The sequence below is a fragment of the Salvelinus alpinus genome, chromosome 26, assembly GCF_045679555.1.
Source record: "Salvelinus alpinus chromosome 26, SLU_Salpinus.1, whole genome shotgun sequence".
Taxonomy (NCBI): Eukaryota; Metazoa; Chordata; class Actinopteri; order Salmoniformes; family Salmonidae; genus Salvelinus; species Salvelinus alpinus.
In genome coordinates this window covers 5,703,279-5,726,293 of record NC_092111.1, presented here as the reverse complement: position 1 = coordinate 5,726,293, position 23,015 = coordinate 5,703,279, and the positions used below count along the sequence as shown (strand labels likewise).

General features: G+C 40.5%; 1 protein-coding gene and 1 pseudogene across 1 annotated transcript; both read left to right on the top strand.

Annotated features, from left to right (window-relative positions):
• Positions 1-1,603: 1,603 nt before the first annotated feature.
• LOC139555389 (zinc finger protein 271-like) overlaps positions 1,604-23,015 on the top strand; it is a 50,185-nt pseudogene continuing 28,773 nt past the window's right edge.
• Positions 9,158-17,894, top strand: LOC139554277 (zinc finger protein 436-like). Its single transcript, XM_071367046.1, has 2 exons — positions 9,158-9,768; positions 15,056-17,894. The coding sequence occupies exons 1-2, from the start codon at positions 9,429-9,431 to the stop codon at positions 15,589-15,591; spliced, it is 876 nt and encodes a 291-aa protein (XP_071223147.1). The 5' UTR covers positions 9,158-9,428; the 3' UTR covers positions 15,592-17,894.

The following is a 23,015-nucleotide window of genomic DNA, read 5'->3' as shown; positions in this document are numbered from 1 at the left end:
CAAGTCTATGTATATAGGCAGCAGCCTCTAATGTGCTAGTGATGGCTATTTAACAGTATTTAACAGTTTGATGGCATTGAGATAGAAGCTGTTTTTCAGTCTCTCTGTCCCAGCTTTCATGTACCTGTACTGACCTCGCCTTCTGGATGATAACGGGGTGAACAGGCAGTGGCTCGGGTGGTTGTTGTCCTTGATTATCTTTTTGGCCTTCCTGTGACATCGAGTGCTGTAGATGTCCTGGAGGGCAGGTAGTTTGCCCCCGGTGATGCATTGGGCAGACCGCATCACCGGGGGGGGGGGGGGGGGGGTGCAAATGCGGGCGGTGCAGTTGCCGTACCAGGCAGTGATACAGCCTGACAGGATGCTCTCAATTGTACACTTGTAAAAGTTTGTGAGGGTTTTAGGTGCCTAGCCAAATTTCTTCAGCCTCCTGAGGTTGAAGAGTCGCTGTTGCGCCTTCTACACCACGCTGTCTGTGTTTGGTGGACCATTTCAGTTTGTCAGTGATGTGTACGCTGAGGAACCTGAAGTTTTCCACCTTCTCCACTGCGGTCCCATCGATGTGGATGGGGGGTGCTCCCTCTGCTGTTTCCTGAAGTCCACGATCATCTCCTTTGTTTTGTTGATGTTTGGTGAGAGGTTATTTTCTTGGCACCACACTCCCAGGGCCCTCACTTCCGCCCTGTAGGCTCTCATCATTGCTGGTAATTATGCCTACTACTGTTGTGTCGTCTGCAAACTTGATAATTGAGGCTTGCGTGGCCATGCAGTCATGGGTGAACAGGAAGTACAGGAGGGGGCTGAGCACCCTTCCTTGTGAGTTTCTGCGAAGTGGAGGTGTTTTTTTCTACCTTCACCACCTGGAGGTGGCCCGTCAGGAAGTCCAGGACCCAGTTACACAGGGGTGGGTTCAGACCCAAGGCCTCAAGTTTAATGAAGAGCTTGGAGGGTACTATGGTGTTGAATGCTGAGCTATAGTCAATGAACAGCATTCTTGCATAGGTATTCCTCTTGTCCAGATGGGATAGGGCAGTGTGATGGCGCTTGCATCTTCTGTGGATCTATTGGGGCGGGAATCAAATTGAAGTGGGTCTAGGGTCACAGGTAAGGTGGAGGTGATATGATCCTTGACTAGTCTCTCAAAGCACTTTATGACGATGGAAGTGAGCATGTGGGGACAGTAGACTGGGATAGGGAGAGATTGAATATGTCCGTAATATGTCTCATAGCAAAGGGTCTGAATACTTATGTAAATAAGGTATTTCTGTTTTTTATTTGTAATAATTTTCCGACAATTTCGAAAAACCTACTTTGTCTTTGTCATTATGGGGTATTGTGTGTAGATTGATGAGGAACATTTTCTATTTAATCCATTTTAGAATAAGGCTGTAACGTAACAAAATGTGGAAAAAGTCAAGGTGTCTGAATACTTTCCAAATGCGCTGTAAACTAAAGTTTAAAAAAGTTCATTAAATACATTTAAAATTAACTTGATCTGAAAATAAAATATGATCCTCAACTGCGTTTCCCACTCCAGTCAGCAGACGGCGATGTGCGTTTTTCAGGCGATGCTGCTAGCGTGACGTATAATCTAGTGGACGGTTCTTCATAAACAGCTAGTCGACCACCTCGGTAGCTTACTAGCCAACATAGCCGAAAGATTCCAGCTATTTATACCCATTTGGTCTATATTAGCTGCTGTGTTTTAGACACACTTCTGTCGTATCTACTTCTTAACCTATTTCATTTCATATTTACGTTGTTTTTATTAGTCAGCTATAGTAGCTGGCTGGTTAAATTAGCACTAATCTAGTCGCTAATGATAGCTAACTAGCGAGCTAATATCCCCGAACATGAGCTCCCTACACTTCACCCCTCCTGCTGAAGAAGAAGTCTGCTGGACGGAGAAAGAAGCTCTGTGTCTGAAGGTTGTCGTGAAAGAGGAGAAGGAAGAGGAGGATGTCACAGTAAAAATAGAAGTAGAGGATGAGGCTGTTACAGTAAAAGAAGAAGAGAAAGACGTTAGAGTGAAAGAAGAGGAAGACGCGTTCAGAGTGAAAGAGGAGGAGGATGTTACAGTAAAAGGAGAAGAGAAAGACGTTTCAGTGAAAGAAGAGGAAGACGCGTTCAGAGTGAAAGAGGAGAATGTTTCAGTAAAAGAAGAGGAAGAGGAAGATGCAGATTTTGAAGTGAAGGAGGAAGGAGAGGATGAGGAGACGGAAGGTCAGATTAACACCAGTAAATACTAATATTTAATAACGGGGGCACAAACTCTGCAGTTGTTGAACTGATGTACACAAACGTGGTTTTAAAGCAGGAATAGTTTTTGTGGATACATTTTAAAGTAAAAAATCAGTCTGGTGTAATTCCGCTACTGTGGAATTGCCCAGCTCCTAACTACTGAACAATATTATAAACGCAACATGCAACAATTTCAAACATTTTACTGAGTTACAGTTTATAGAAGTCAATTTAAATAAATTCATTAGGCACTAATCTATGGATTTCAAGACTGGGCAGGTGCGCTGCCATAGGCCCACCCACTGGGGAGCCAGGCCCAGCCAATCGGACTGAGTTTTTCCCCACAAAAGGGCATTATTACAGACAGAAATACTCCTCTGCACCCTCTCCTCAGACGATCCCGCATGAAACATGGGACCAACACTTTCCATGTTGCGTTTATATTTATGTTCCGTACATAAACTTGTCAGCGCAGAGCTCTGAACTATAATAATTAGTAAGCATTTTATCTGGCAGGACAGGCACTTTGTTGATTCTTGATGTTCACTTGTACAACTGTTCATCATTACTATTGTATCTAAATGTATTATTTTAACACATTGGTTAAAAGACTCGGGTCACAAAAATGTAATTACATGGAGCAATATACCACATTACTTCATACTTACATTTCTTGTTTTACAAACGTTGCCAATCATGCTCATTCGTTTTCTTGTTGTGATTTTTGGTGTAATCAGTCATGGCAAAAAAATATTTGGCCTGGTAAAAAAATCAGTGGCTGGTATATTCTTTCCTCTGCCTGCCACACTGGCTGGTGGACCAAAATCAAACTAAAACAAGACTTAGAAGACATTTAGTCTACAATCTTAGATGTTACTACTAATGTGAAAACAAGACAAAATATGACTACCGTAATTGCTGGACTATTAAGCGCACCTGAATATAAGCCGTACCCACTGAATTTTTTTTAAATATGTATTTTGTACATAAATAAACCGCACATGTCTATAAGCCGCAAGTGCCTACCGGTACATTGAAACAAATGAACTTTACACAGCCTTTAAACGAAACACGGCTTGTAACAAAAATAAATAGGCTTTTAAACGAAACACGGCTTGTAACAAAAATAAATAGGCTTTAACGAAACACGGCTTGTAACAAAAATAAAAAAAATAGCAGTAAACAGTAGCCTACCAAGAAAGTCAAACTTCATTGCGGTGGCGATTGTTTTGGCTTTCAGTCGGATCTGCACAGTTGAAACACCTCGGCCGTCTGCTCTCTGTGTGTTGACCCAGTCTTCAAGCTCATTTTCTAGTTTGGGCCATCTGCTTTTCTTCTCTGAAAGCTTTTGTTGTCTTTTTGCACTGAGTCAGTTCCTCACACTGCTGTTTCCAACGTCTTATCATCGACTCATTAAGGCCAAGCTCCCGTGCAGCAGCTCTATTTCCTTTTCCAACAGCCAGATCGATCGCCTTCAAGTTGAAAGCTGCATCATATGCATTTCTCCGTGTCTTTGCCATGATGAGGGTGACAAAATGACTACCGTAATCAGAATGATGGGAAGTTTGAGCGCGCTCGATTTACGCCACATTATGTGACGGTGCTCAGTTTTTTGGCGGCGTGAATCTTGTGAAAAAAAAAAAATACATAAATTAGCCGCGTCATTGTATAAACCGCGAGGTTCATAGCGTGGGAAAAAAGTAGCGGCTTATAGTCCGGAAATTACGGTATTCTTGCTCATTTTAAGACAAATGTCAAATACTCATTACATTCATTACAGACGACAATTGTTGTACAACATCATAGCTACGCTGTTGGCATCACCTTTTACAGTGGATTTACGCTGTTGTGGGCCTTTAACCATCTGTCTGACTTTGTTGTTCACACAGGAGAGAGACGGGACTATCGTGGGCCCTCTGGGGAGCTTCAACAACATCATGAAGCTGACAAGGCAAAAAAGAGTCTCTCCACATCAGGACACCTCAAGAAACACCATCAGAGACCCACAGGAAAGAAACCTCACTGCTGCTCTGACTGTGGGAAACATTGCAAATCTTCATCAAAACTAAAAATACACCAGCGAGTACACACAGGAGAGAAACCTTATAGCTGTAATCAATGTGGGAAGAGTTTTACTAATTCAAGTAATCTAAAAACACACCAGAGAACACACACAAGAGAGAAGCCTTATAGCTGTGATCAGTGTGGCAAGAGTTTTACTCAGTCAAGCAACCTGGTAACACATCAGAGAACACACACAGGAGAGCAGCCATATAGCTGTGATCAGTGTGGCAAGAGTTTTACTCAGTTAAGCAACCTGGTATCACACCAGAGAACACACACAGGAGAGCAGCCATATAGCTGTGAGCAATGTGGGAAAAACTTTTCTCTGGGAGAACGCCTTAAAGAGCACCAGAGAACACACACAGGAGAGAAACCTTATAGCTGTGATCAGTGTGGCAAGAGTTTTACTCAGTCATGCAACCTGGTATCACACCAGAGAACACACACAGGAGAGCAGCCATATAGCTGTGATCAATGTGGCAAGAGTTTTACTCAGTCAAGCAACCTGGTATCACACCAGAGAACACACACAGGAGAGCAGCCATATAGCTGTGAGCAATGTGGGAAAAACTTTTCTCGGAGAGAACACCTTAAAGAGCCCCAGAGAACACACACAGGAGAGAAGCCTTATAGCTGTGATCAGTGTGGGAAAAGTTTTACTCAGTCAAGCAGCCTGAATAGACACCAGAGAACACACACAGGAGACAAACCTTCTTACCACTGCAATTTGTTTTTATCTCTTGATTTATTTGACAGATTGCCAGTAGTGTGAAAACCTGTCAAGGCAAAGGGTGGCTACTTTGAAGAATATACAATATTTTTTGATTTGTTTAACATTTTTTTGGTTTCTTCAGGATTCCATTATTGTGTTATTTCATAGTTTTGATGTCTTCACTATTATTCTACAATGTAGAAAATAGTAAAAATAAAAACCCTTAAATAAGGTGTGTTTTACTGGTACTGTATATATATATTATTATACATGGCTTAATGCATCATTACATTAGCCATTTAGCCCCAATATGAAACTCAACTAGTCTCTTACTGTTTAACCAGAATAACATGAGTTGTGCCCTTCAAACTGGCAAACTGTTAGTCCATAATTAACTAGTCTCTCACTGTTCAACCAGAATGGCATGAGGTGTGCCCTTCAAACTGTTAGACTGTTAATCCATAAGCATATTCAGCTACTTAGTGGCAAGAAAAAGTATGTGAACCCTTTGGAAATACCTGGTTTCTGCATAAATTGGTCATAAAATTTGATCTTCATCTAGGTCACAACAATAGACAAACACAGTCTGCTTAAACTAATAACACACAAACAATATGTTTTCATGTCTTTATTGAACACACCATGTAATCATTCGCAGTGCAGGGTGGAAAAAGTATGTGAACCCTTGGATTTAATAACTGGTTGACCCTCCTTTGGCAGCAATAACCTCAACCAAACATTTTCTGTAGTTGCGGATCAGACCTGCACAACGGTCAGGAGTAATTTTGGACATTCCTCTTTACAAAACTGTTTCAGTTCAGCAATATTCTTGGGATGTCTGGTGTGAACTGCTCTCTTGAGTTCATGCCACAGCATCTCAATCGGATTGAGGTCAGGACTCTGACTGGGCCACTTCAGAAGGCGTATTTTCTTCTGTTTAAGCTATTCTGTTGTTAATTTACTTCTGTGTTTTGGGTCGTTTTGCTTCACCCAACTTGAGCTTCAATTGGAGGACAGATAGCCTAACATTCTCCTGCAAAATGTATTGATAAACTTGGGGATTTATTTTTCCCTCGATGATAGCAAGCTGTCCAGGCCCTGAAGCAGCAAAACAGCCCCAAACCACGATGCTCCCTCCACCATACTTTACAGTTGGGATGAGGTTTTGATGTTGCTGTGCTGTGCCTTTTTTTCTCCACACATGGTGTTGTGTTTTCCTTCCAAACAACTCAACTTTAGTTTAATGTATCCACAGAACATGTTGCCAGTAGCTCTGTGGAACATCCAGGTGCACTTTTGCAAACTTCAGACATGCAGCAATGTTTTTTTTGGACAGCAGTGGCTTCTTCCGTGGTGTCCTCCCATGAACACCATTCTTGTTTAGTGTTACGTATTGTAGACTCGTCAACAGAGATGTTATCATGTTCCAGAGATTTCTGTAAGTCTTTAGCTGACACTCTAGGATTCTTCTTAACTTCATTGAGCATTCTGCACTGTGCTCTTGCAGTCATCTTTGCTGGACGGCCACTTCTAGGGAGAGTAGCAACAGCGCTGAACTTTATCCATTTATAGACAATTTGTCTTACCGTGGACTGATGAACATCAAGGCTTTTAGAGATACTTTTGTAACCCTTTCCAGCTTTATGCAAGTCAACAATTCTTAATCTTAGGTCTTCTGAGATCTATTTTGTTCAAGGCATGATTCACATCAGGCAATGCTTCTTGTGAATAGCAAACTCAAATTTTGTGAGTCTTTATTATAGGGCAGGGCAGCTCTAACCAACATCTCCAATCTCGTCTCATTGGTCTCCAGGTTAGCTGACTCCTGACTCCAATTAGCTTTTGTAGAAGTCATTAGCCTAGGGGTTCACATACTTTTTCCAACCTACACTGTGAATGTTTAAATTATGTATTCAATATAGACAAGAAAAATACAATAATTTGTTTGTTATTATTTATTATCAAATTTGATGACCAATTTATGCAGAAATCTAGGTCATTCCAAAGGGTTCACATACTTTTTCTTGCCACTGTAGATGTCATGTATTGTCATGTTGTGTTCTCTACAATGAATCATCACCAAGTGAAATAAAGTTGATAAGATACTTAATAGACATTAAATAAAAAATGGTTGTTCAGAAATGATTAATTATCATTTTGCTCTCATGAAATGAACTAAATATTTCACAATCATTATCACTGCTGATATTCACAGAGAATAATTACAAGGATCATATTTCTCAGCTGCATTGACCTGCAGACATCAGACACCCCCTCTCCCTTATGCACATGTGACTGAAATGTAACCAATCACAAAAATCACTGAGACAGTTTTGATGGCCCAATAAAAAAACAGCAAGTTTCTGCCAGCCAATGTGATAATTCGAGTGCAGTACATGTGTAGAGGGATAATTCCAGTGCAGTACATGTGTAAAGGCTGTAGAGGGATCATTACAGTACATGTGTAAAGGGTGTAGAGGGATCATTTCAGTACAGTACATGTGTAAATGGTGTAGAGGGATCATTCCAATACAGTACATGTGTAGAGGGATCATTTCAGTACAGTACAAGTGTAAAGGGTGACAGACAGACCGATGGAGGCAAGGACTGACCATCCATGATATCAGCTTTATAGTTTTAACCATGTTGAGGCTATAAAGTGTTGATTTACAATGTTTCTAAACATTGGAGTAAAAAAAGCTTATTTGGGGTTCTGATGGGGGTACAACAGTTGAACTAAGCTCATGAGGCAAGTGATATATTCTTCAAGAATCAATGGCTATAAATAAATAATTTAAAAGTCCAAATATGGGTGTAGCAATTGCATATTTCCACTTTAACACCACACATCAGTTCAACAACTGCAGAGTTTGTGCCTCTGTATTTAAGACAGTACTTACTAGTATTAATCAGGGCCAGGTTTCTCAAAACCATCTTACGGCTTAGTTCATCGTTGGATGCCTTAAGATGCGTTTGGGAAACCTGCCTTAGATATCCTCTTCTTCGATGTGACAGTCATCTCCCCCTCCTCGTCTTTCACTCCAAATACTGCATCCTCCTCCTCTTTCACTCTGAACGCGTCTTCCTCTTCCTTCACTGAAACGTATTTCTCTTCTTTCACTGTAACAGCCTCACCCTCTACTTGTTTTGTATTGTAACACCCTCCTCTTACTTCTCCTCTTTCACCAGAGCTTCTTTCTCCGTCCAGCAGACCTCCTCTTCTTTAGCAGGTAGAGAGTAGCTTAGTGACCTCATGGTCGGAGACGTTAGCTAGCTAGGCTAATGCTAACTTAACCAGCCCGCTAGCTGACTAATAACAACAACACCGTAAATATGAAATTAAATCGGATAATAAACTAGATGACAGAAGTGGGTTTATAACACAGTGGCTAATATACACTAAAGCGTCTAAAGAGGTGTATTGGTTCGGCTATTTTGTCTAGCAAGCTACCGAGATGGCTGACTAACTGTTGCTGCTGTTGAAAGAAGCGTTCCATCCACTAGATTATAGCTAGCTACTAGCAAGGTAAATATAGAATTAAAGGGGGTAACTAGCTAAACGGCATAAGCCGACAGAAGTGTGTTTAAAACATAGTGGCTTAAATACACCGAAACAGTCTAAACAGCTTGAATCTTTCAGCTATGTTGGGTACCGAGGTGGATGACTCGCTGTTATTGTTGAAGTGTTTCGTCCACTAGATTATACGTCACACTAGCAGCGTCGCCTGAAAGACCGCACATCGCCATCTGCAGACACGCGTGCCGACGCAGTTGAGGACAAAGTTATGTTTTTACAAACAAATCGTTTTAAATGTTTTATTATTAAATAATAATATTACATTGAGACTATCAGATAGATGCATGTGTTGATTAGTGCAGATCATAATCAGTGAGAATCAAACTTTACATCAACTTGACATCTGCATTTTTAAGGAAGTTTCTGATTAATTCAGTCAAACTATCAGATAATGATAAATAAGCAGCGACGTCACAATACATCATGTAGATGTATATAATGAACAGACTAGGTCTATACTGCTCCTACATGGTGTAACAATACATCATGTAGATGTATATAATGAACAGACTAGGTCTGGTGTGGGGCTTTAAGGCAGTGCTGTTAGTGTGACGTATAATCTAGTGGACGGAACGCTTCTTTCAACAGCAGCTACAGGTAGTCAACCTCCTCCGTAGCTTCCTAGCCAAAATAGCCGAACCAATAAAGCTCTTTAGACGCGTTAGTGTATATTAGCCACTGTGTTTTAACCCCACTTCTGTCGTCTAGTTAGTTATCCGATTTAATTTCATATTTACGCTGTTGTTGTAATTAGTCAGCTAGCGGGCTTAAGTTAAGTTAGTTAGCATTAGCTAACTAAGTTAGCATTAGCCTAACTAGCTAACATCTCCGACCATGCGGTCACTAAGCTACTCACCTCCTGCTAAAGAAGAGGCGGATATCACAGTAAAACAAGAAGAGAATGAGGCCGTTACTGTGAAAGAAGAGAAAGACGCGTTCAGAGTGAAAGAGGAGGAGGATGTTACAGTAAAAGGAGAGGAGGATGTTACAGTAAAAGGAGAGGAGGATGCAGTTTATGGAGTGAAAGAGGAGGGGGAGATGACTGTCAAGTCGGAAGAGGAGGAAACTGGATATCTGGGCCCGGTTTCCCAAACGCATCTTAAGGCATCCAATTGTTCTAACGATGAATTTAGCCATAAGATGGTTTTGAGAGACCGTTCCTTGATTAACTCTAGTAAGTACTGTCTTAAAAACAGAGGCACAAACTCTGCAGTTGTTGTACTGATGTTTGGTGTTAAAGCAGAAATCTGCAATTGCTACATCCATATTGTGACTTTTAAATTATTTACTTATAGCCATTGATTCTTGAAGAATATAAACCATGCTTCATGAGCTTAGTTCAACTGTAAATAAGCTTTTTTTACTCTAATGTTTAGAAACAATGTAAATCAACACTGTATAGCCTCAACATGGTTAAAACATGGTTAAAACTATAATGTTGTTATCATGGATGGTCAGTCCTTAGGTCTTTATGTCTGTAGTTACATTTCTCCAACCCCATAATCATCTTATTACCAAAACAGTGGTGGAATGACAGATTTGTTATTGTTTGAACTGCAGATTGCTGGGTTGTGTTTTTTTTTAAACAGCAACAAAATGGCTTCCCAGAGACTTGGTTTGGTAAACAGCTGAGGGATGGAGGAAGGAGAAGTATAACCACTCTCAAATTCATAGAGAACGATATTGTAGAAACCGTAACCCAACACCTAACGACCTCGTCAAGAAGTTAAGACATCTTGGCGTAACAGTTATACGGTGTTGGCTTGACAGTCGCTGGACCCAGGTTTGAGTTCAGATCAGGGCTACCCCCTGAATTCACTACACTATGAATACAAGGACTGGCCATCCATTAGGTCATAATGATAGTTTAACCAGGTTTCTAGGCTATATAGTATATTCTAGAATTCATCCATGATGTCATAATGATAGTTTAACCAGGTTTCTAGGCTATATTGTATATTCTAGAATTCATCCATGATGTCATAATGATAGTTTAACCAGGTTTCTAGGCTATATAGTATATTCTAGAATTGCCAGTGAAGATTTCCTGTGGGGGCAGATTATTAGAGCTGTTGATAAGTCATTGTATAATATTCAGCCAATTTCTTTTCATGCCCTTACATTAAAGGCAAGACAAACCTAGATTCAATTACATTCATGAATTGGTTTGAAACCTTTGTTTTAAACCCTTCTCAAAGTTGGTGCCTTGACGGATTTGTAAAAAATGGTTTGTCATGAAACACTTATTTATTTATTTAAATGTAACCTTTATTTATCTAGGCAAGTCAGTTAAGAACAAATTCTTATGTACAATGACTGCCTACCCTGGATGACGCTGGGCCAATTGTGCGCTGGCCTATGGGACTGCCAATCATGGCCGGTTGTGATACAGCCTGGATTTGAACCAGGGTGTCTGTAGTGACACCTCAAGCATTGAGATGCAGTGTCTGCTGCGCCACACGGGAGCCCCAAAATCATGTTCTAGTGCTGTCCCCAACTAAAATACATCTTGGTCAACCAAGAGTCATCTGTTCTTTCTACCAATCGGCCCATGTGTTTTTTATAAAATCTATATGTGCTGAACTTGTCTGATGCTTTAAGCACACTGTTTGATTAAATAAATAAGACACACAAATGACTAGAGGGAGCCGGTCGTCAACATAACCTGACTAGAGGGAGACGGTCGTCAACATAGCCTGACTAGAGGGAGACGGTCGTCAACATAGCCTGACTAGAGGGAGACGGTCGTCAACATAGCCTGACTAGAGGGAGACGGTCGTCAACATAGCCTGACTAGAGGGAGACGGTCGTCAACATAGCCTGACTAGAGGGAGACGGTCGTCAACATAGCCTGACTAGAGGGAGACGGTCGTCAACATAGCCTGACTAGAGGGAGACGGTCGTCAACATAGCCTGACTAGAGGGAGACGGTCGTCAACATAGCCTGACTAGAGGGAGACGGTCGTCAACATAGCCTGACTAGAGGGAGACGGTCGTCAACATAGCCTGACTAGAGGGAGACGGTCGTCAACATAGCCTGACTAGAGGGAGACGGTCGTCAACATAGCCTGACTAGAGGGAGACGGTCGTCAACATAGCCTGACTAGAGGGAGACGGTCGTCAACATAGCCTGACTAGAGGGAGACGGTCGTCAACATAGCCTGACTAGAGGGAGACGGTCGTCAACATAGCCTGACTAGAGGGAGACGGTCGTCAACATAGCCTGACTAGAGGGAGACGGTCGTCAACATAGCCTGACTAGAGGGAGACGGTCGTCAACATAGCCTGACTAGAGGGAGACGGTCGTCAACATAGCCTGACTAGAGGGAGACGGTCGTCAACATAGCCTGACTAGAGGGAGACGGTCGTCAACATAGCCTGACTAGAGGGAGACGGTCGTCAACATAGCCTGACTAGAGGGAGACGGTCGTCAACATAGCCTGACTAGAGGGAGACGGTCGTCAACATAGCCTGACTAGAGGGAGACGGTCGTCAACATAGCCTGACTAGAGGGAGACGGTCGTCAACATAGCCTGACTAGAGGGAGACGGTCGTCAACATAGCCTGACTAGAGGGAGACGGTCGTCAACATAGCCTGACTAGAGGGAGACGGTCGTCAACATAGCCTGACTAGAGGGAGACGGTCGTCAACATAGCCTGACTAGAGGGAGACGGTCGTCAACATAGCCTGACTAGAGGGAGACGGTCGTCAACATAGCCTGACTAGAGGGAGACGGTCGTCAACATAGCCTGACTAGAGGGAGACGGTCGTCAACATAGCCTGACTAGAGGGAGACGGTCGTCAACATAGCCTGACTAGAGGGAGACGGTCGTCAACATAGCCTGACTAGAGGGAGACGGTCGTCAACATAGCCTGACTAGAGGGAGACGGTCGTCAACATAGCCTGACCAGAGGGAGCCCCCCTCCCCCCTCTGCTGCTGGACTTCGTAAATTCTGCCGTTATGCTCCTGAAATTTTCAGTAATAGACTACACCAGCAGTCGGCAACCTTTTCCAGTTGGAGTGCCAATTTATCTGACCATTTCTACCAATCTGTGTGCCAGTTATGATTTTCATATGCACATTTTCGTGGAACAGTTTCATTTAATTTATAATGGTATCTCAAAATTGTCTGTGATTAATCTACATTCTATCTAAATCTAAATGAAAATTATACAAATCTAAAAGTAACTTTGCCAAAGTTACCAACTATGTAAAAAATTGCCAACTATGTAAAGAAATTGCCTACATAAAGCCAACAAATAAAAACATTGCATTCTGCAGGTAGAAAATATCCTGATAAAAAAGAAATATTCCAGAAATCACATTGGCTGCATATGGCCTGTCTACAACAAACTTGAAACATTGTATCAACTGGGTCAGGAAATTTGTGATAGCAAGCTTGCAACATTGTATAAAATATTCTGGGCCCTCAGTTTCCTGCTCCAGTGAGTTCTGGACAGACACAGCTGTAGGCTATTTGTTCAAAGGATAAGAAGTAATCAGGTATTGTATGACATTTCCACTGGATCAGAGCATTACATTTTTCCCTTTTATGCTGAGTGGTTATCGAAAGGGTGAGAAAATACTTTGAGGAACTATTGTCATTCGCAATTGATTTTGATTAGACTTTGTTTACTTGCTGTTTGGAGGTGAAGAAAATATTACTTTGAGAAGCCCCACAACTCATTAGTGGTGGTGCGTTAAGACAATCAGAAATACTATCAGACATCCCCAAATGGGCACATTTATAGGCCTACATTTGTGTGCAGGCCAAGTAGATTAATCCTACTTCTATATGGGTAATCAGGTGTGTATCCTTACTCAACATTGACAGGAGTGTTTCAAACAAAACACAATGAATAAATTGACAAAACTGACGCATCTTGTCAGGTCTGGGTGGTCTGCCAGGGGCCGTTTCATTTAGTATCCGTTTGGTTCGGTTGGGTAATGATTTTATTTCCCCATAGTATGTTGTACCGAAGTTGACTGAATGAAAGGGAGTGTAACTTTGATTATAATTACACTTCCCTGAAGGAGGGAAACGAAGTACAACACTTGTTTGTCCCCGCCCTTTCCTGGGTCGGTGAAGAGCGGTATTAAATTTAAGGGATAAATCCAAGCCTCACTCTCCTGTGGAAGGCGGGGCTTCCAGCGAGGTGTGGATTTGATAGTATGTTGTACCTAGTTTTCCTCCTTCAGGGAACAGTAGTTATAGTCATAACGTTACGCTTGTCATATGATGAACTTCAACTTAAATACGGGATCTTGCTGTCGGACAGTTTTTTTTGTATTCTGAAATGCACTCGAACTACGTAACATTTACTTGTTTCTTATATTACGCTGGGAAAACAGTTTATGGGCACAGAAATCCTAAATCATTTCAGAGTTTGCTAAATCCAATAGTTCTAACCGAGAGTCACCTTAAATTTATTGACAACACCCAAATCGATACTGTCATTAACGTCATTCTTCAATAATTACACATCATTCGTAATACTGTAGCAATTTAGTTACAGTCACATGTTCAACTATCATCAGCTGATCCAGGAAATCATTTTCTGAATGACAGTCACATGGCAAACATCACGACATGCAACAACAACCAAAGTGCTTCTTCATTCATTACTCTGGTAAAGACAGTTATCCCGTGCTCCACGTTGGATCCAACATCCCTAACAAATTGGTGTTTATAATGTTATTGTCTGCTTGATTTACAGTAGGGTCTCGTTAGTCTGTTTGCACACAGAGATACATAGCTCATAATGTGTAGAGAACTGTTCCTTGATGTATAGGCTATTGTACAACACACAGAGCTATTTTCTTTTATTCAGGACGTTTTGAATGACAACACATTACAGAGTAGCCTAGTGGGATTATTGACAAAATTATCTGGTGATCAGGTTATGAAATGTCATGAAAGACATTTTAGTTTCCATGTTTCACCTGAAATATTAAATGACTTATAGTCCTAGGTCTATGTTGTTGTTAGGTGAAGTTATGGGTCCTACAGTAGGTCTATGTTACTGTTAGGTGAAGTTATGGGTCCTACAGTAGGTCTATGGTATTGGTATAACTAGTTGTTTCTGCATTAGCATGGAGGAGTTTCTGTAACCAAATTGTGTGGGCATCGCCCTCATGCCGCAAACGTATTAAACACAGAAAGGGGCCTTTATTGGAGACCAAAAGTCGTCTGGCACACTGCTTAGGATTTCAACAACTTTAATAACTTATTTCTAGCCTACAATCATCGATGTCATTGATGTTACGACTAATGTGAAGCAGGACAAAATATGACTATTGTTGTTCACTTGACTGTCTTAAGACAATTGTCAAATAATTTTAACATTCATTACAGATGTCAATTGTTGTACAACATCATGGCTACGCTGGTGGCATCACCTTTCACAGTGGAATTCTGCTGGGCCTTTAACCATCTGTCTGACTTGTTGTTCACGCAGGAGAGAGACGTCATGATGCTGACGAGGCACAGAAGAGTCTCTCCAGATCAGAACGCCTCAAGAAACACCAGCGGAGACCCACAGGGAAGAAATCTCACCGCTGCTCTGACTGTGGGAAAGGTTGCAAATCTTCATCAGAATTTAAAATACACCAGCGAGTACACACAAGAGAGAAATCTCACCACTGTTTTGATTGTGGGAAGAGTTACTTAAGATTAAAATCACTAAAAGAACACATGAGAATTCACATAGGAGAGAAACCTTTTAGCTGTGATCAGTGTGGGAAGAGTTTTACTACATCAAGCCATCAGATTGTACACCAGAGATCACACACAGGAGAGAAACCTTATAGCTGTAATCAATGTGGGAAGAGTTTTAATACATCTAGCAACCTTATTGTACACCAAAGAACACACACAGGAGAGAAACCTTATAGCTGTGATCAATGTGGGAAGAGTTTTACTACATTTAGCAATCTGACTAAACACCAGAGAACACACACAGGAGATAAACGTTATACCTGTGACCAGAGATAATCTGATTAAAGATCTCTGATCAAATATTAGAATATACATACATGAAGGAGTTGTTTCATGATTTCAATGAATTAATGTCACAATTTAGAATGTTAACACATTGTAGTAGGAGTATTTTAATGATGTCAGAATGTAGAAGCCTAAACGTTTGCCCCCTTATCAATTGATTTCAGCATGATATGGATATTAGCCTCAGGGGAAAAATCCAGGCTCTGAATTGAAAGAGTACTATTTATATGATTTAACAAACATTTACTTACCATGTTGGTGACCCACTTGAATCAAAATGCAACACTTCAAAATGTAGCTAGCGGTTTTCTACAAATTGTCCTCTAACCAAGGATGTACACATTACTCCCATATTCCGTGTGTTTTTTTAGCTGTTAGTTTTAACAGGACGTGCAACCTCATCTCCCTCCTCTCGCACAATTGATTTCAACATGACAAATAAGTCTTGGGTTCCTTTGTTTAGCGACCCCTAAATTTAAATGCATTACTCCAAAATGTAGCTGACTGTCTTCTGCAGGTTGTCCTCTAACCAGTGAGGTAAAAGATATCTCCCATTTCCATGTGTTTTTTTAAGTTGTGTTAGTTTCAACAGCAGGTACAACCTGATTTCCCCCCTAATCGATATCAGTGATTTATTGCTACTTGTCAAAACAACAGCGTTCTTGGTGCTTGTGAAATTCATAAGGTGCTTGTTTAAAAAAATACAAGTAATATGATTATTGTGGCAGATGTTTGTGTACATAGCACATTTTTTGTTTAGATTTTCAATATATCACAAACTTTCTGCATATTGGTTATTTATTTAGACAGTTAAAACTGTGTTTTGACGTTGGGCTATCCCACCTAGCAAAATGTAATTGAAAAGCTGTTGAAAGTAGACTATGCAACCAAATATTTCATATTTACATTTCATGTAACATTTAGTAATGATAATTATTCATGCAACCAACTGACAATTTTTTTGTACAATTATATTGACATTGTTGCCCTGCTTTTAGAATATCAGGGTTCATTCTCAGATGTGCCAAACCAAATGTACTAGAGCATGACATTGGTCTGGGCCCGATCCAACAACATGCCTATCTAGTGAACCCTGAAAAGAGAGAAGAAGCTCCACAGTGAGGTGGAAAGATACTACGGATATTGCAGGAGTTTCCTCTTGAAATCAGACATGTCCGTGGTCAGGACAACTTGGTTGCTGATTGTCTCAAGGGTCGGCAGTTAAAAAGTTGCGTTGACATGGATCACAACTGCATGTTTTTCTTTATTGGAGATGAGTTTTGTTTGGTCTCGTTCCAAGGGGACGAGAGTTCTAGAAGCTAGTGAGTTTTAGGATTCTATAGAAAGAAAAAGGAGAAAAAGAATACTATTGTATATTATTTAGAAATTTGTTTTTTCTTGTTTACAGCCAGTAGACACAATGTTTATATTGTAGAAGGTGAAGCGTTGTAGTTGATTAAATGTGAAATGGAAGTTGTTTTCTGTTGGTGGTGAACAAACTTGTCCAACAAAAATATAGGATATATTTGTTGTCTTAAAGGGGAAGGTGTTACAGTCTGGTTTTTCCATTTATGTTTTTAGGTTGACTTTAGCACGTAGGAAAGGGGGATACCTAGTCAGTTGTACAACTGAATGCATTCAACTGAAACGTGTCTTTGGTGCACTGATTGGTGTCACCTCGTTATTCAGTATGTATTACACCTGTGTTGGCTTGTCCATCTTGTTAGTGGGAAGGTGTTCACCTGAGCTGGTCCAGGTTCAATTTAAGAGTGTCTGGCCCAGTGCTCCAGTTGTCTTGATAGATGTGGCGAGTCAACACCTTTAGTTGCTCCACCTTTTTGGTTTGCTTCCTGTCTTTAAGTTTGGTGTGGGCTTTTCTTTTGTTTGCCTCTTCTTGGGCAGATTTAGTGGGTCTCATGGTGGGTGTCTTTTAGGTCCCCCATAGTGTCACCCCCATAGTGTCATTCAGAACCCCTTCCTAAAACCCCACCTGTTTAGTTGTGGTTGTTGTCAGTGACTCTTTGTTAGTTCCCTCTTCTGTTTAAGGGACATTTTTCATTTTCTTGCTGGGGAACGTAACAACAAACAATGTAGTAAAACAAGCTTCTATTTTGGGTTGTAGCATCCAGTTCTTGTTAATCAAAGGCATTTCCTTGAAATGTTCATTAGTCTTTCAGTTGTTATTCTTCTGTTTGCTGTGTATGTTTTTTTTTCTTCTGTGAAATGCGCTGTATAATTAAAGCTTGGTTTGGGTTGAACCTATTGCAAAATAAATGAACCCAATGACCAACCAATCAACAGACTCTTGCTCCATCTTAGTATGAAAAACAGAATAAATTCAGTGCATTTGTTGAAATCAACAATAAGTCAAAGGATTCAACTACTGAGAACTGAAGCAAACAAATGGATCAATCTCACTTTTCAAGCCTGCTGAAGGCGTGGTGGAGTGGTAAACACCACCGCCGGCTCTACCAGGGGCTTGAGGTGGTCTCCCACAGCTCTGCTTATGTCATGTTCTGTGGCCTTGCCGTTCCATTTCTCGACTGCACCTGCAACACAAAGTAACATATTTAGTTATATTATATAAACCACTCAGGTCCGATTTCACATAAAAGGCTTAAGCTTAGTCCCGGACTAAAATGCTTGTTTGAGCTGTCTTAACTAAAAACGACTTGCACAGACGTATCTTAAAATAGTGGTAGATTTAGCCTGTTCTGGACTAAACAAAGCCGATTGCAAGAGGGAGGATTAGAGCTACTTTAGGACTAAATGGAAGCTTAAATTAACCTTTCAAAAAGGCAGGTTTAACTTCTTCTTAGTGCTGTTTGTGAGGGAGCCTGGACTATGTGGAATGTCTAAATGAAGACCAACATGCACTACAGAGGCCAGACCAGTACTGGTGGATAGGAGTAATCCATTACATTACTTTGAGACAGCTTTCGTATGTACAAAGAAAATGCATTGGAGATAATATCTCTGCTTGAGCCTCGACTTTCCTCTGTCTCACAGAGGATGGACTTTACCCAATTCTCTCCAAGTTCTGATCACTGAGGTTTTTGGCATCTGGAATCTTTCATTGTGAAACTGGTGATTTGTGTGGTGCCAGTAAAGCAACTGTGTGTTTAATTGTTGACAAAGTCTGCAGGGCCATTTGTGAACTGAGGAGTCTTTACATCAAGTTTCCTGATGCTGCTGGTCAAGCCAACTATAAAGTGCAATTCTATGAATATGGGCAGTTCCCAGGAGTGATTGGCTGGTTAGATGGATGTCATGTTCCCATCAAGTGTCCAACTCCTGATGCTGAGGAATACCGTAACCATAACAACTGGTTTACCATCAACTCCTGATGCTGAGGAGTACCGTAACCATAACAACTGGTTTACCATCAACTCCTGATGCTGAGGAGTACCGTAACCATAACAACTGGTTTACCATCAACTCCTGATGCTGAGGAGTACCGTAACCATAACAACTGGTTTACCATCAACTCCTGATGCTGAGGAGTACTGTAACCATAACAACTGGTTTACCATCAACTCCTGGTGCTGAGGAGTACCGTAACCATAACAACTGGTTTACCATCAACTCCTGATGCTGAGGAGTACCGTAACCATAACAACTGGTTTACCATCAACTCCTGATGCTGAGGAGTACCGTAACCATAACAACTGGTTTTCCATCACCTCCTGATGCTGAGGAGTACAGTAACCATAACAACTGATTTTCCATCAACTCCTGATGCTGAGGAGTACCGTAACCATAACAACTGGTTTTACATCAACTCCTGATGCTGAGGAGTACCGTAACCATAACAACTGGTCTTCCATCAACTCCTGATGCTGAGGACTACCGTAACCATAACAACTGGTTTTACATCAACTCCTGATGCTGAGGAGTACCGGAACCATAACAACTGGTTTTCCATCAACTCCTGATGCTGAGGAGTACCGGAACCATAACAACTGGTTTACCATCAACTCCTGATGCTGAGGAGTACCGTAACCATAACAACTGGTTTTCTTACTACATAGTAATATGTTCAGAGGATATTAGGATGAGAAACTACTAATAGTCTACTAATAGTTACTACATAGTAATATGTTCTACTATTAGTTACTGCATAGTAAAATGGTCAACTAATAGTAATACATAGTAATATGATCTACTAATAGTTACTACATAATAATATGGTTAGAGGATATTAGGGTGAGAAACATGATCTACTAATCTACTAATAGTTACTACATAGTAATATGGTTTACTACATAGTAACATGGTCTACTAATAGTTACTACATAGTAACATGGTCAGAGGATATTAGGGTGAGAAACATGGTCTACTAGTAGTTACTACATAGTAAAATGGTCTACTAATAGTTACTACATAGTAACATGGTCTACTAATAGTTACTACATAGTAATATGATCTACTAATAGTTACTACATAGTAATATGGTCTACTAATAGTTACTACATAGTAATATGGTCAGAGGATATTAGGGTGAGAAACATGGTCTACTAATAGTTACTACATAGTAATATGGTCTACTAATAGTTACTACATAGTAATATGGTCAGAGAATATTAGGGTGAGAAACATGGTCTACTAATAGTTACTACATAGTAATCTGGTCTACTAATAGTTACTACATAGTAACATGTCTACTAATAGTTACTACATAGTAATATGATCTACTAATAGTTCCTACATAGTAACATGGTCAGAGGATATTAGGGTGAGAAACATGGTCTACTAATAGTTACTACATAGTAACATGGTCTACTAATAGTTACTACATAGTAATATGGTCTACTAATAGTTACTACATAGTAATATGGTCTACTAATAGTTACTACATAGTAACATGGTCAGAGGATATTAGGGTGAGAAACATGGTCTACTAATAGTTACTACATAGTAATATGGTCTACTAATAGTTACTACATAGTAATATGGTCAGAGAATATTAGGGTCAGAAACATGGTCTACTAATAGTTACTACATAGTAATATGGTCTACTAATAGTTACTACATAGTAATCTGGTCTACTAATAGTTACTACATAGTTACTACATAGTAATATGGTCTACTAATAGTTACTACATAGTAATCTGGTCTACTAATAGTTACTACATAGTAATCTGGTCTACTAATAGTTACTACATAGTAATATGATCTACTAATAGTTACTACATAGTAATATGGTCTACTAATAGTTACTACATAGTAATATGGTCTACTAATAGTTACTACGTAGTAATATGGTCAGAGGATATTAGGGTCAGAAACATGGTCTACTAATAGTTACTACATAGTAACATGGTCTACTAATAGTTACTACATAGTAATATGGTCTACTAATAGTTACTACATAGTAATCTGGTCTACTAATAGTTACTACATAGTAATATGATCTACTAATAGTTACTACATAGTAATATGGTCTACTAATAGTTACTACATAGTAATATGGTCTACTAATAGTTACTACCTAGTAATATGGTCAGAGGATATTAGGGTCAGAAACATGGTCTACTAATAGTTACTACATAGTAACATGGTCTACTAATAGTTACTACATAGTAATATGGTCTACTAATAGTTACTACATAGTAATATGGTCTACTAATAGTTACTACATAGTAATCTGGTCTACTAATAGTTACTACATAGTTACTACATAGTAATCTGGTCTACTAATAGTTACTACATAGTAATATGGTCTACTAATAGTTACTACATAGTAATATGATCTACTAATAGTTACTACATAGTAATATGGTCTACTAATAGTTACTACATAGTAATCTGGTCTACTAATAGTTACTACATAGTTACTACATAGTAATATGGTCTACTAATAGTTTACATTCCACCTTCACTGTGTAATGGCTCTTCCAACCTGTTCACATTCACCCTCACTGTGTACTGGCTCTTCCAACCTGTTCACGTTCACCCTCACTGTGTACTGGCTCTTCCAACCTGTTCACATTCCACCCTCACTGTGTACTGGCTCTTCCAACCTGTTCACATTCACCCTCACTGTGTACTGGCTCTTCCAACCTGTTCACATTCACCCTCACTGTGTACTGGCTCTTCCAACCTGTTCACATTCACCCTCACTGTGTACTGGCTCTTCCAACCTGTTCACATTCACCATCACTGTGTACTGGCTCTTCCAACCTGTTCACATTCCTTTCCTCTGGAAAAAGAACACAGTTAGAAGCACAAATAAACTCATATGGTCCTTAGAATGAATAAGAATAAAGATTGACTCAGATAGTGGAATATATTTACCAAAGGAAGTAACAAGTTTACTGTCTTTGGTATATGTACCATTTGTGCTCAGTTCTTCATTTGAACTGTCCAAATGGTCATCGTCCGGTATACCATCCAGAGGTCGGGCATCGTCCGGTGTACCATCCAGAGGTCGGGCATCGTCCGGTGTACCATCCAGAGGTCGGTCATCGTCCGGTGTACCATACAGAGGTCGGTCATCGTCCGGTGTACCATCCAGAGGTCGGTCATTGTCCGGTGTACCATCCAGAGGTCGGTCATCGTCCGGTGTACCATACAGAGGTCGGTCATCGTCCGGTGTACCATCCAGAGGTCGGTCATCGTCCGGTGTACCATCCAGAGGTTGGTCATCGTCTGGTATACCATCCAGAGGTTGGTCATCGTCTGGTATACCATCCAGAGGTTGGTCATCGTCTGGTATACCATCCAGAGGTTGCTGCTGCTCTATTATTCCAGACAGGTGTCGTGGCAATTTCCTGTATTACCAAATGATGAGAGAGCAAACCACACACCAGTCAGAGTTATACTTAAACTTCACCTTTAATAATAATTAAGCTTTTGCAATAACATTTGACTTTCAACATTTCAGTATCTCTAATGAAAAGTTGAGAGTGCCCAACATAATGGCAACTGAGATCTTTTATAGCAAAGATCCACCCCCTAGTCGACATGACAAACCACAGATAATAGGAACTGTTCACAAAGAAAGACTTTTACTTGAGAGAGGAGTATCCCATAGCTAGACAGCATTCGCTATAAATTATCGTTCAGTTTGGTCTCCTAAACAAGGTTCTTATCTCGTTCTTGGTACTTTATAGCACTAAAACATTGCCTCATCCAATGGCATATATCAATTGTCAATTCTAGATACTACAGTGAGCCTCTTAGGTCATATACTAGGTCAAGATAAGGGCAACCTCAGAGGGGACATACAATGGTTCCAGACACTGCCATACTCCTCCTCCCAATGAGAAAAGGAGGGAGTGACTGGCGTACAGACATTGTATGAGATAACTAACTGGTTCCCCATTAATCACGCCATCCCTTCACATGGTTTAGGAATAGTTACAGACACATTCCCATAAGAAGACAATGTTCCATTCTGTCCTCCTCCCCTT

What these genes read in the sequence shown, in the direction of transcription:
- LOC139554277 (XM_071367046.1), top strand. Translation starts at nt 9,429, where the DNA reads ATGCGGTCACTAAGCTACTCACCTCCTGCTAAAGAAGAGGCGGATATC. An exon ending in CCGTTCCTTGATTAACTCTA is followed by an intron (nt 9,769 to 15,055) that starts GTAAGTACTGTC and finishes TTGTTCACGCAG; the next exon opens with GAGAGAGACGTCATGATGCT.